This window comes from Sceloporus undulatus, chromosome 2 (genome assembly GCF_019175285.1).
Source record: "Sceloporus undulatus isolate JIND9_A2432 ecotype Alabama chromosome 2, SceUnd_v1.1, whole genome shotgun sequence".
Lineage (NCBI taxonomy): Eukaryota > Metazoa > Chordata > Lepidosauria > Squamata > Phrynosomatidae > Sceloporus > Sceloporus undulatus.
In genome coordinates, this window is record NC_056523.1 from 314,147,781 (window position 1) to 314,162,230 (window position 14,450).

The window sequence follows — 14,450 nt, forward strand, 5'->3', positions numbered from 1 at the left end:
GCAGTACAAGGTGTTGGTTATTACCTATAAAGCCCTAAATGGCTTGGGCCCAGGGTATCTGGACCGCCTCGTCTCCATTATCCGCCCCGCACACTCAGATCATCTGGGCAGCAACTCTAGAGTTCCAAAGGCTATATTGCTTCCACCTCTAGGAGGGCCTTCACCATCTCGGCCCCCTACCGCTGGAACTCGCGGCCCCTTGAGCTCCGCTTACCACCTCCCTAGCCCAATTAAGAAGGGGCTGAAAACCTACTCTCTTCGAGCAGGCCTACCCTGACTATTTCGCCCCAGAATGCTCCTCCCTCCCCCCCCCCCGGTCCATCAGCACGGTCAAGCTGGCACGAATTTTATTGTTTTTTATTTGTACTGTACTGTTTTTGAATTGTGTTTGTATTATTATATTGTTGTATGCCTTTTTGTTGTACTATCGGCCCGGATTCGAAGAGGGTGGTATATAAATAAATTTTATTATTATTATTATTATTCCACTTTTTCCCCAGACTGGCCTCAAAATATTACACAAGACAGAACATTAGAATAAAAAACATTTAGTTAAAAGCACACAAAATCAGAGATTAAAACAGTATTGAACTAACAACAGAATTAAAACCATTAAAAATACAACTTTAAAACCAATATGAAAAACAGTACAGCACCATAAAAAGCCCTTCTGTTGTTAACAATCAGCTCTCAAAAACTTGCTAGAATAGGAAGGTTTTCATTTGCCATTAAAAAAAAAAAACAGCAAAGAAGGAGCCATCCTAGTCGTTTCCACTTACCTATAAAGCGGGTCATGATCTGATGAATTTAGGGTGCATTGTTCCCACAGAAGCCCGAATTAAATCTCCCTTACCCCTCATTCATTCCCACTGCGTTTCGAATCAGAATCGAATTAAAATGTTTAAACCGGATTATCAGCCTATAATTCGGTTTAAAATAATAGTAGTTTATAACGCTGGTTATTTTTGAAAGCGGGGTACAATTTGCTGTATCCGAATGGGAACAAAAGGGTGTCTGATTCGGGAACTTGGAGATGGGAGGAGCAGCACTCAAGGGGCTGGCCTGGGGGTGTCACCCTCTTTGTTCTCTTTCTGCATTGCCAGCGCCATGTCCTTCCATTCACATAATAGACTTTCCCCCGTTGGATTGCAGCCTCCCCTCTGCTCCTCATTCATAGACCGATGTGTGAGGAGAACCATTGAACACAATTTTAAAATATTTTTTTCCTTTTTTCACCTCTGCCTAAGCAGCAGATGGGCTTTGTAGTACATGCCTGCTTGATCACCCCCCCAGACAGCCCAGGGAGCAATGGGGGAGGCAAAGCGATTTTGGGAAAAGGAGGCTTCTTCCAGAGGAACTATGGGATGGGCTTTGCAGGACATCCCTGCTTGATCGCCCCACAGACAGCCCAGGGAGCAGGGGGACACAAAGCGATTTTGGGAAAAAGGAGGCTCCTCCAGAGGAACTAGGGGAGGGGCAATGGGGGACGCAAAGCATTTTGGGAAAGGGAGGCCTTCCAGAGGAACTATGGGATGGCTTTGCAGGCCATCCCTGCGTTGATCGCCCCACAGACAGCCCAGGGAGCAATGGGGGAGGCAAAGCGATTTTGGGGAATGGAGAGCCTGGATGCCCAGGGATCTGAGGGGGGGATCGAGCCTTATCTTCTCTCTTCTCCAAAGATTCTCTCCCCAGTAATGAAGCCTGCTGCCTTCTCCTCCTTGATCTGATTTGCCAAGCCTCTTTCTAGTCTGGGGAGACACAACAGAAGAGCCTTGGATGCAGCTGATTTTCATTGGCTGCCCCCCCCCAAAACCCCAAGACTTGTGACGTCTGAAACCTATGCGCTTGATTAACAGCTTGTGGACACAAATGGGAATGGGGAGCAAGTCAATCCACTTTAAAATAAAGCGATTTAAAATAAATGGGAACGAAAACAGGGTCTAAATGAATCGAGGTAATTTGCCCCTTTTGGTAATGGAAATGATGGAAAAAATTCGAATTATTCCCGGAACATAATCCGAATCAGAATCGCGACAATATAATCCATTTTATCTGCCAAGTGGGAACACCCTCTAGTCTCCATAGGGAGAAAATTCCAAATTCTGGGAACAGCCACAGAAAAGGCCCTCTCTCTCCTTCCCACCAAATCTGTGAATGACTCTTCTGAAGATCTTAGAGTTCTACCAGGTATCATACCAAGTATGATAACCACTGAATTCACTTCTCACTAAGTGTAGAGGTGAAGTGTGAGATTTCCACATGAAGCATCCTGTCTTACCAGGTGCATAATAGATCATAGAAGATCATAGAGTTGGAAGAGACCACAGGGGCCATTGAGTCCAACTCCCTGCCATGCAGGAACACAGAATCAAAGTACCCCTGACAGATGATCATCCAGTCTCTGTTTACAAACAGCCAAAGAAGGAGATTCCATGACACTCTAAGGCAGCATATTGTACTGTGATCTACTATGGCGCGGTACAGACTGCCAAAAAACGGCGGCCTGCCGGCACCCGTTTTTCCACTGGAGGGAAACCACAGCTGCCAAACTGCATAGCTTCCCTCCAGCGGAAAAAGAACCCATGAAAAGCGGGTTCTTTTTACGCCACAAGGGTGGCATAACAAGTGTGCCACTGGCGCACTCATTATGTAAGCGCTGCATGGTGCTATGTGGATGCTGCACAGTGCTTACATAACAATGGCAGTGCCCATGTATACAGGGTGCCACCATTATTATACCCTCATCACATGCTAGAGTTGCAGGGCGTGTGGGCACTGTGCCCTGAGGCAACCCCAGCACGTGACGAGGGAGTCACAGAGGGCCCGTGTGTACCGGGCCTATGACTCCTAGATCCAATGTGAAGTCGAAGGCTTTCATGGCAGGCATCCATAGTTTTTTGTGGGTTTTTCGGGCTATGTGGTCATGTTCTAGAAGAGTTCATGTTCTGATGACAGATGCTGGTGAAACATCACTCTTCTAGAACATGGCCACATAGCCCGAAAAATCCACAAAAAACTCCTAGATATCTTTTACATGAACTGTTGTCTAGTCAGTGTCTCCCATCCTATATATCTGCATTTCATTTTTTTTTCTGCCCAGGTGTAGGATTTTACATTCCTCCTTGTTGAAATTCATTTTTTTAGCTTTAGGCCAGCCCTCTAATCCATCAAGGTCATTTTGAATTTTAATTCTGTCCTTTGGGGAATTAGCAACCCTGCCCACTTTGGCATCATCTAAAACTTTACTCAGCATGCTTTCTATTCTTTCATCATATGTCCAAAGCACACTGCACAAATAATCCAGTTTTAGACCACTTTAACTGCCCTGGCAAAGTGCAAGGGAATCCTGGGAATAGTAGTTTATTGTGGCACCAGAGCTCTCTGATGAGAAGGCTAAATGTCTTACAAAATTACAGTTCCCAAAATTCCCTAGCATTGAACCAGGGCAGTTAAAGTGGTCTCAAACTGGACTATTTCTGCAGTGTGTTTTGGACTGAAGTCATTGATAAAGATGTTGAATAACACAGGACCCAGTACAGGTCCAGGATGAAGAGGAGCCATTGGTGAGCACACTTTGGGTTTGGTCAGTCAACCAATTACAAATCCACCTAACAGCAGCAATGTCTAAGCTACATTTTACCAGCTTCGTTGCAAGACAATCATGGGGAAGCCTTACAGAAATCAAGATATACTACATCCACAGCATTCCCTTCTTCTATCAAGTCTGTGACTCTATCAAAAAAGGAGATAAGATTAGTCTGGTATGACTTGTTTTTGAGAAACCTATGTTGACTCTTAGAGATGGCAGCATTGTTTTCTAAGTAATTACAAACCATCTGTTTAATGATCTATTCCATAATCTTTCTGGGTATTGATGCTAGGCTGACTGGGCAATAATTATTTGGGTCTCCCTTCCCCCCTTTTTGAAGATGGGGACAACATTTCTCCTCTTCCAATCTGTGGGGATTTCTCCTGTTCTCCAAGAATTCTCAAAGAAATCATGAGGTAGTGTATCCACTTAGTGTATCTATGGTGGGGTACAGACTGCCCCAAAAGGGTGGTCTGCCGGCGCCTTGTTTTGCTGCATTTTAAAAAAGATGCTCCATTTCACTAAATTGATATTTCTGCTTTCCCCCTGTTAAATCTCAATATGATTTCTAAAATTTCTAAAATGATTTCTAAAATCTTACAGGCTGGGCTCTGACAGGCCTGTATGGGGAAAATTTTTTACAACCAAGTGAGCAATAGTGAAAATAGTGACACTTAGAGACAATAACTGCATCTACCACGATCTCTTTGTCCAGTCTATTTTATATTTCCTATGAAACATGCTGTTGCCATTTTACTAACAGTAAATTATTTAGACTACTTGATACATGTGCTTTTCTGAGTTTTCAAAACTTAAGTAGAGCAGTGGAAGACAGGGAGTGTTGTAGATGTCTCATCTACAGGGTCCCCATGGGTTGAGGATGAATTGAGGGCAGTATCAACAGCAATCAATCATCACAACTTGGCTAGAACCCTCTTGAAGGACATATACAAGTGGGGCCCCCATTATGTCTGCGTATGTACTTTGAGACACTTGCTGCAGAAAGAGATATCCCATACCTCCTTGTTCATTAGATAAGACAGTGATGTTGGGAAAAATGGAAGGCACTAGGAGAAGAGGAAGCCTACATTGCAGATGATGATGATGATGATGATGATGATAATAATAATAATAATAATAATAATAATGGAATAGTGGAATATATACCACTATTCCAAAGATCATAGCGGTGAACAGCAAGTAAGCTAATTAGCTTACTAATTTATTCTATCAAGGAAGCCATGGCCTCATATTTCCATGACCTGACCTGAATAGACCTGTTATTGACCAGGGCTCTTAGAGGTATATTGCTGATAGGGTTGTTGTAGGTTAGAGCACAAATAACCCCTTCTGCAAAGCCTCTCATCCTGGATTGTCAACAGCAGCCAGGGATGTTTCAGGCCTAGTTCCATGGCCTTGATCATCGATTGGTTGTGTATCTGGCTGTGCTCATGAATCCAGAGAAGAAAGAACAGCTTTATGCTGGGGCACAGGTTACTTTCTCTTCCCTAAGTAAAACATACCCGTGTGCACCCCTGCAGCAAATGAGTGGCTAATGGGATACAGCTGCATTCACATACGCCCAACTGCTGTTGCACACCCAGGGAGTAGGAAAGAAAGAGGATCCTTTGCCTCCCACCGATGGCAAACCTGTGGAGGTTTTTACATTGCCAGAATGCTTACTGGATCTCATCCCCAATATGATACCTATGCATTTCACACCTTTAAACGTGCTTGTACAAACTATAACTATAAAGCATCCTTTGGTCTCTGTTTTTCCACAGTAGTTTGATTGCTATTTTTAATGATTAGTCTGGAACAATTAAGAGCTGAGTCTCTCAACTAATGTGACAAGTAAATTCCACTTTTAAACCCCAACAACCTGGTGGTGCAGTGGTTAAATGACTGTACTGCAGCCACTCACTCAGCAACCACAAGGTTGCGAGTTCAATACCAACCAGGTCTCTGACTTTATTTAGGCTTGCATCCTTCTGAGGAACAAATTATGTTGTTTCTGAGTAGGATCTGAACCTATGGATTCTATTTAAAAGAAAGGGATTTTTAGCTAAATATTAGAAAGAACATCCTGACCATCTTGAGCTGTTAAATGTTAGACGAAACTGCCTTATTATATTTCTTTAAATGAAGTTAAGAGTCCATCTACTAGGGATGTGAAGTCCTTTGAGATATTTTGAGCTCTAGGATGTTGTGCTAAATGCAGTTGTTAATCCCAACCAAGATAGACCCATTCAGTGAATGAGATTTTTAAAGCCAATATATATGGATGTTCTATTGGATCTACTCTAGTTGGGAATAACAATAGAATTAATCTCTGCATGATTCTGTCAACATGTATGAGTTGTCTTCCTGGAATTACAAGAAACATATGAAAATCTGATATATGAGGAGTACATATTGCTTAGAATATTTTAGCCATTTTTATTATGCTGGCTATTTGCTGCAATAAATGTAATGTAATGCCATTTTATAAGTAATAATGAAATTACAACATAACAGCATTTTAGGCATGCTTATAAATAATAAAAAACCAATGTTATGAACTACTCTATATGTTAATATGGCAACACAGAGAAAACAATATGCAAAGTATGTTTCAGGTGGTATTCGCTTGTAAACTAGGTGAGCATATGGGCCTTCCCTACATTGTCAAGACCACTGCACCATAGAGCCCACTGAGCATTCTTTATTGTGACTGGCAAAGTCTCTGTGCATAACTGGCTGAAAACGAATGAAATATTTCACTCTTTGAAATGTTTTGATGCACCTGAATTTCATTATGAATACATTAAAACAGCCTGCTCCTCACAGCTCTAATAATGATCCAGGCAAAGAGACAGAGTTAGAAACCCCTCAGATGTTGTTGTTTGCCTTCAAGTTGTTTCTGACTTATGGCATCCCTAAGGCAATGTGATCATGGGGTTTTCTTGTCAAGATTTGTTGAGAGTGGATTTGCCTTGTCTTCCTGTGAGGCTGAGAGTATATGACTTGCTCAAGGCCACCCGGTGGGTTTCATGGTGGAAATCGAATCCTGATCTCCAGAGTGGTAGTCCAACATTCAAACCACTACACCATGCTGGCTCACCAAGACAAACAAACCTCAAATCTGTGTGAGACACATGGCCCCAAACCATTCAACACTCAAACTACTAGTCCAGCCCAGATATATTGGATCCCAAGTACCACCATACAAATGGTGCTGGGAATTGCAGTCCAAGGCATCCAAAATGCTGGGACACACACACACACACATGTATGTGTTTAAAAGCAGGGCCTTTCAGGCTGCCTCTGCACTGCAGGAAATAACCCAGTTTGACACCACTTTCATTGTCCAAGCTTAATGCTAGGGAATTCTGGGAACTGTAGTTTTTATTTTATTTTATATTCTTTATTCACAATAATTCCAGCATATGAAACCATGTAAAACTACTAAAACCCCATATCATAACCATACATCCTACAACAAAGCAGTTCCATATAAAATACCCAGTCTTATCATACCATGGTATCCTTCTGGGGCGCCTGGCTGAGGTGGGAATTGGGGGCACTGTGCTCCAGTGGTTCCGTTCCTACCTCTCCGGGAGGTCCCAGATGGTGCAGCTGGGGGACGTGTGCTCCAGCGAGCGGGCCCTTAAAACTGGGGTCCCTCAAGGAGCCATTCTGTCCCCCATGCTATTTAACATTTACATGAAACCGCTGGGAGAGATCATCCGGAGACATGGGGCGCGGGGTTATCAGTACGCTGATGACACCCAAATCATTTTCTCTATGTCTCCGACTGATGCAGTGACTGGGGATGGCGTCTCTCCTCTCGTGGCCTGTCTGGAGTCAGTAATGGGCTGGATGAGGGAAAACCGACTCAAACTTAATCCAGAGAAAACGGAGGTACTAGTGATAGGTCCCCCTGGTCCAGGAATGGCGGTGGTTCCACCTGTCCTGAATGGGGTCACGCTCCCCGTGAAGGACTCCGTGCGCAGTCTGGGGGTGCTTCTTGACTCGTCCCTTCGCCTGACTGCTCAGGTGAATGCGACGGTCAAGAGTACCTGTTATCAGCTTCGGCTGATTCGCCAGCTGCGCCCATACCTGGCCCAGAGGGACCTTGAAACTGTTGTACATGCTCTGGTAACTTCGAGATTGGATTTCTGCAACGCACTCTACATGGGGCAACCCTTATACCAAACTCGGAAGCTGCAAGTAGTGCAGAACATGGCAGCACGGCTGGTCACTGGCGCTCCCAGGACCAGCCATATTACACCGGTGCTTAAAGATCTCCATTGGCTGCCTATTCGCTTCCGAGCTCAATATAAGGTGTTGGTTATCACCTATAAAGCCCTAAATGGCTTGGGCCCAGGATTCCTGAAGGACCGTCTCTCCCCGTACATTCCGCCTCGCACCCTCAGAACATCTGGGCAGCAACTCCTGAAGGTGCCTGGGGCAAGGTTGGCCGTTACGGCCAGAAGATCCTTCTCCACAGCTGCCCCAGCCCTTTGGAACACGCTGCCCATAGAGCTCCGCTCATCTACCACCCTGGCCCAATTTAGGAAGGGACTTAAAACCTTCCTATTTAATCAGGCATTCCCCGACTAAACATCCTGTGGGCCTCCCTCCTCTCTTGTGGCCGTGAGGTTGGGCTAAGGGGTCTTTTATTGTTTTTATGAACTGTGTTGTTTTAATCTGTTTTTAAATTGTATACTGTTGCACTAAGGTGCATTTGTAAGCCGCCCTGATCTATTTGGAAGGGCGGGGTATAAATAAAATTTTATTATTATTATTATTATTATTATACAGTCTTTAAACATACATCAAACATATATTGTTTTACCTAAACATAGGCTTATTGTCATAGGAAGTTAGAGGAAGGTAGAATAATGAAACAATTTGAGTGGAAGGTTAGATTTAAGGGCAGTATAAATCTGAAAAAAATGTTATTACAATGGTTGTACAGTTGGCCCTCCACATTTGTGTTTTTGATTATATGCAGTTTGATTAATATGCTCTCTCTAGGAATCTCTAGGACCTCCAGAGCAGTTCTCCTAGATGTCGACCACAAAGTTGTGCTGGAGAACCTAGAAGTTCCTAGAGAAAACACTTCTCTAGGCATTTGTAGGTCCTCCAGCATGATTCTGTGATCAACTTCTGGCAGATGTTGACCACAGAGTTGCACTGGAGGACCTGGCAATTCCTAGAGAAGTGTTCTGTTATGTAAACAGAATAGTATTTTTTTTTATTTGTGGTTTTTCCACATTCATGGGGGTCCTTTACCCCTAACTTCAGCGAATGAGACGGGATCACTGTATTATGGGAACTGTACTTTTGTGAGACATTTAGTCTTCCCTGTCCAAGAGCTCTGGTGCCACAACAAACTACAATTCCCCTAGCACTGAGCCAGGGCAATTAAAGCAGCCTCAAAGTGGATGCTTTCAGCAGTGTGTTTGGGACCCTAGTTAAGTCAGGAGAGATCTTTCCATTTGGGAAACAGGTTTCTAAATTCTCTGAATATGCCAGTCAGAGAGGCTGAAAAACCCACAATAAACTAGGTTTCTAAATCTTACTCTTTATGAACACCTCACTTAGGAACCTGCTACATATAGTTACAATTTTTAAATGAATTTTTAAAAGAAACCCACAGTCTGACACATTGAGAACAGTCAGAATATAGGCCCACTCCAATACACTAAATAACGGCATAGCTTTATGCACCTGCCTTTATCTCAATAGAGCTATATGGTAGAGAGGATTCACAAAAGCCCTTTTCTATTGAACAATGTTCTATTTGAAGGGAATGCAGAATCAGCACCAGGGACAGCGTCTGCCTCCCTCCAGCCTCAGTCCTTCCATCTTCAGCACCACCGTTTTGCTGGACAGCTCTTCTTCCCTCTCCAGTGTAGGCAAGAGGGGCAGTTTTCCACATACACTTGTTCTCCCACATTAGCTGGGGTTAGGGTCACAGGACCCCCTTGAACGTGGAAAAACGCTATTTACCGGAGAGAACACCACTCTAGGAATCTCTAGGTCCTCCAGTGCAACTCTGTGCTCAGCGTATACCAGACACTTAACTAAGTTGGAGGAGCTACAAAGGCCTAGTGAAGTGTTCTCTCTAGGTATCTCTAGATCCTTCAGTGCGATTTTGGGTTAAAAAGATGACCACAGAGGGCCGGAGGACCTAGATATTCCTGGAGAGAACATAGGAATAAAATCTGTGAATAATCAAAGCCACAAAAGCCAAGGCTGCAAACGTGGAGGAAGGAGTGTACCTTGACCCACAAGAAGCTTGACCAACAAGGAGGGGAGGCTTGATTTTACAAGAGAATCCAATGCAATACCTATATTATATTAAGGAGTTGCATTGGATCCTCTTGTAAAATCAAGCCTCCCCTCCTTGTTGGTCTACTTCTCTGGACTACTTCCTCCTTCCTCTTGGTTGTAACATCCCACATCCCTTCCCACACACCCCCTCTCCACTTTTTGAACTGAAGCCTGGCACAAGGGGCAGGTTTCTCTTTCTGGCATTAAACTGGGAGGAGGGAACCCCTAAGAAACCTGCCTATAATCTTAGTATGGGGGAGACCTGTGTAATTTCCCAACCCAAGATTGAAAGCAAAAAAAACCACAGCAACACCCATCATCCTGTCAAAGAGACTCTACCTCCTGTCCCTGCCATCTCACCCAAGGATGGAAGAGACTGGGAGGAAGAGAAGGGGAGAGGAGGAAGGAAGGCTTGTGGCTGTTGTGTGCCTTCCAACCTAAGGCAACCCTTAGCAAGATTTGTTGAAAGGTTGGTGGTTTTTTTTTGCCTTTGCTTCCCTCTGAGGCTGAGAGAGTGTGACTTGCCCATTGCGGGCTTCATGGCTGGGATTGGAACCCTGCTCTCCAGAGTCATAGTCCAGTGGGCATCCCAGTCCACTGGGTGCCTTTAAGTCATTTCTGATTTATGCTGATTTTTTTTGGAGCAAGAATTCTTCAGAGGGGGTGGTTGCCAAGGCCATCCTCTGGAGGCTGAGAGAGTGTGCCTTGCCCAAGGCTCCCCAGTAGGCTTCCATGGTCGAGTTTCAAGGCTCGAAAGCACTATTTGCTGGAGCTCTGCCATGGCTTCCCCTTTGGCCATTGCTGGAGCAAGGCGAGGGCGCCTGCGCCATCCGCTTCGTCAAGAGAGACACGACACGCCCGGGCAAAGCGCCACCATGATCCCCTTCATCGTCCCCACCATCCTCCCTTTCCCAGCATCCCAGGCTTCCTCTTCCTAGCTCACCCTCCGGCCTCTTTGGCTCTGGCCGGAGGTGCAAACACCCAAAACCTCCATGATCTGATGGCTTGACACACAAAGCATTTTAAAAAAACAAAACAAAAACGATGATGGTGATGATGATGATGGGGGTGGCACAAAGGCAAAAAGACAGACCTGGGGTGGGTGGGGAGGAGGACTAGGTATCCCAGATGATGATGATGATTATGATGATGGGGGTGGCACAAAAGCAAAGAGACAGGCCTGAGGGTGGTTGGGGAGGAGGACTAGGTATCACAGATTGTGGATTTAGTAATGACATCCCCTCCTCTCTCTCTCTCTCTCTTTTTTTTTTGCTTGAGTCTCTTACATTGGAGCTGTTGATGGTAACCAAAGATGATGAGGACATTTTCCTCCATCTGCCACCGCCTTTCCTCCTAACCCTGTGCATCCTTCATCTCGATCCCCAGCCAGCAAAAGGGGTGGGTGGGGTGGGGTGAGAAATGAATGAATGAATAATATTTAATAAATCCTCCTCCTCCTCCTCTTCCTCATCCTCCCGGCAATCATGGAAGCACTTACCTGAACCCCGCGTGGAACATGTACATCCTGGGCACCCCGGTGTTGGCATACTTGGGGGTGGTGAAGATGTTGTCCTTTTTCAAGGACACGTAGCTGATGAAGGACAAGATCAGGAGCGCCACGCTGAGCATCACCAGACCCAGGACGCTGACCACCCGGACCATCTTGCAGCTTCTCATGCCGGGTGGGGGGAGGGAGAGAGAAAGTGTGGGTGGATCGGTTGTGTATGTGTGTTTGTATGTGGGGGGGAATGTGGGGAAGGGGTAGGAGCAAATAAAAATAAAAAACCACCCCACCCCACACACCCCGCCTGATTGTGAGCTGGGAGAGCTACATTGGAGTTTACCCACAGCCAGAAAGCAGGGAGGGCAAGGATGGCGTGTGTGTGTCTGCTCGTGTGTGTGGCAGTGTGGTGGAAGAGGGGGAAGGAGGGGAAACGCACATATGCATCTCTCTCTCCCTCTCTGCTAAAGGATTAATTCAAAGCACACACACGCAAAGAGGCAAGAGTTAGGGAAAATCTCACATGCATGTGTGTGTGTGTGTGTGTGTGTGTGTGTGTGTGTGTGGTAGGAGCTGCAATGTTGAAATGGCAGCGGATGGGGGTGGGTGCAAATCAAGAAACAAATAGGTGGAACCTGCCGGAAATTAAAAAAAAGGCTGCCAGATCCTGCTTCCTGTATGCAAGGAACGCCAGATCCCAGCATTGTCTGAATGGAGGTCCCATTGAAAAGCATTAGGGCAGATCGCAGAGACTGGGCATCCCAGTATCCTCAGGGGGTTCTCCTTGGCACCGAATCCTGAGCCTGATTCGGAGGGGAGGGTGCTCAATTCTCTGCCCAAATGCCACCCACTCAACAGGAAGCACATGCAAGAGATCCCCCCCACCCTTCCATTAAAACACACTGCTGTCCTAAAAGATGGCCTGAGGGTTTGGATATGGGCACAAATTCCACCTGGGGGAGATCATGGGAGGGCACGGGCAGCCCCCTAATTCTGTGCCCCACTCCCAGGGACACAGGATGGAGCCTGGCCAGACTCCAGCAAGTCCATGCCTTACCACCGTAAGACAGAAGCTTTTAAGGTGTCTGTTCAAAACAAAACAAGACAGCAAGAGCCTTCTCAGAATGCTGGCAGGGGAATTGGAAGCAGTGCATCACTTAAAGGTGTGTGTGTGTGTGTGTGTGTGTGTGTGTGTAATGGACCAGGTTCCAGCCTGTGTAGAGGCCTGCCTCTTTCACCTGGAATGAAACCCTTTTTCTATATAAGATGATGATAATAAAATAAATAAATAAATACACTCCGTACATGCTCAGAAGCATTTTCACTGCAGAATATTATTAGCCTAGATCTATTCCTTTTAAGAAGAGGTGTAGTCAAATAAGGTAGGAGGGGCTAGTGCCAAATGGGGTATAGGTCCAAATAGGTCCAGGAGGGGTATAGGTCTAAATACTGGTGGTACCTATTAGAAGCATTAAAGCCAGGTATTCTAAACAAATCCCAGCAGAATTAAGAATCTAACTTTTGGATGTTTGTTGTTGTTGTCAACTGCCCTTGACTCATGGTGACCCAGTGAGTGAGACATCTCCAAGCCTACCCCCATCTTCACTGCTCTGCTTAGGTCTTGTAGATTGAAGCCTGTGACCTCCCTGATTGACTCTATCCATAAGGCTTTTGGTCTTCTTTTCTTTCTTCAGCTCCCTCCCTTTCCTAGCATAATTGTCTTTTCTAATGAGTCTTGCCTTCTTATGATGTGGCCAAAGTACAACAGCCTCAGTTTGATCATCTTGGCTTCCAGGCTTGATCTGCTCAAGAACCCATTTGTTTGTCTTTTTGGCTGTTCATGTTTCCTGGGTGTTCTCAGCAGTCCTCACCAGCTTGTAGTAGTAGTAGTAGTAATTTTTAACTGCTCTTGAGTCAACCTTGATTCATGGTGACCCTGTGGATCATGTCACTCATTGAGCAGGAAATTTGGTGTGTGTGTGTGTGTGTGTGTGTGTGTGTGGAAAGTGTGTGTGTAATGAGATAACATCTACAATTTTTAAGTAGCTCTGGTTATTGAGCAAATATAAAGTCTGGGTATGAAATCTATGAAAATAAGTTCTGAGGAACATGTCTATCATATCTACTTCCAAGTTCCATCAGTGGGTTGTAAGATTAAGCATTTCTACCTGAAACTGAAACATTAAATTCTTTCCTTGAGTCCCTTCACTCCCTCAAACCGCTATTCAGTTTTACTGCTGCTAGTAAACTATATAACCTCTCTCTCTTTGCATGTCCATAATAATGATGATGATGATGATAATTTATACCCCGCTTCTCCATTAAGATCGAGGCGGTTAACAACATTAAAACATTAACATTCAATAAAATACATTGCCACAGAAACCCACCCACCCACCATAACCAATAAATCATTATTAAAAACAATACCTAAACAATTGGACATACAGAAAACTGGCTAAGGTGAAGGTTTGTCACACATTTATTTATGACAGTCTTCACCAACTTGATTGGCAGCCTCCAGACCAGCCTTCCTCAATTTCACACCCTCCAGATATGTTGCACAACAACTCCCATCATTTCAAGTCAGCATATTGTTCATTATTATTATTATTAACTTTTATTTATAAAGTGCTGTAAATTTACACAGCTCTGTACATACAATCTTTTAATTAGGCAGTTCCCTGCCCTCAGGCTTACAATCTAAAAAGACATGACACAAAGGAGAAGGGAGTGGTGGAGGGGAAGGGGATGCGGGCCAGCAGTTCCTCTCTACCTCCAAGGCCTGGACCAAGGCAGATGGACTGGAGGGAGGGATTGGCTTCTTAATGGATGGGTAAACTTCTTCCAGGGAGGCCTGTTGGAGTTAGCCTGCCTCTCTAGTAGGATAATACATATAAAATACATAGCAATACAGGAAATGATTCAATAAAACAGGCAACAAAAGAACATCAAATAGCAAGTGACAATTATGCAATGCCTGGGAACGCTTCTCTGAACAGGATGGTCTTCAACTCCGTTTTGAAGCTGGTTAAA

The 14,450-nt window shown here is 44.8% G+C and overlaps 1 protein-coding gene across 1 annotated transcript in view; it reads right to left on the reverse strand.

Moving 5' to 3' along the window:
• The window catches only part of ST8SIA3 (ST8 alpha-N-acetyl-neuraminide alpha-2,8-sialyltransferase 3), a 34,112-nt gene extending 22,238 nt beyond the window's left edge, over positions 1-11,874 (reverse strand). Inside the window, exon 1 of the mRNA XM_042453535.1 lies at positions 11,412-11,874. Within this exon, the coding sequence (XP_042309469.1) occupies positions 11,412-11,590 (179 nt within the window). The 5' untranslated portion in view covers positions 11,591-11,874. The remainder of the gene's footprint in view (positions 1-11,411) is intronic.
• Positions 11,875-14,450: the final 2,576 nt, after the last annotated feature.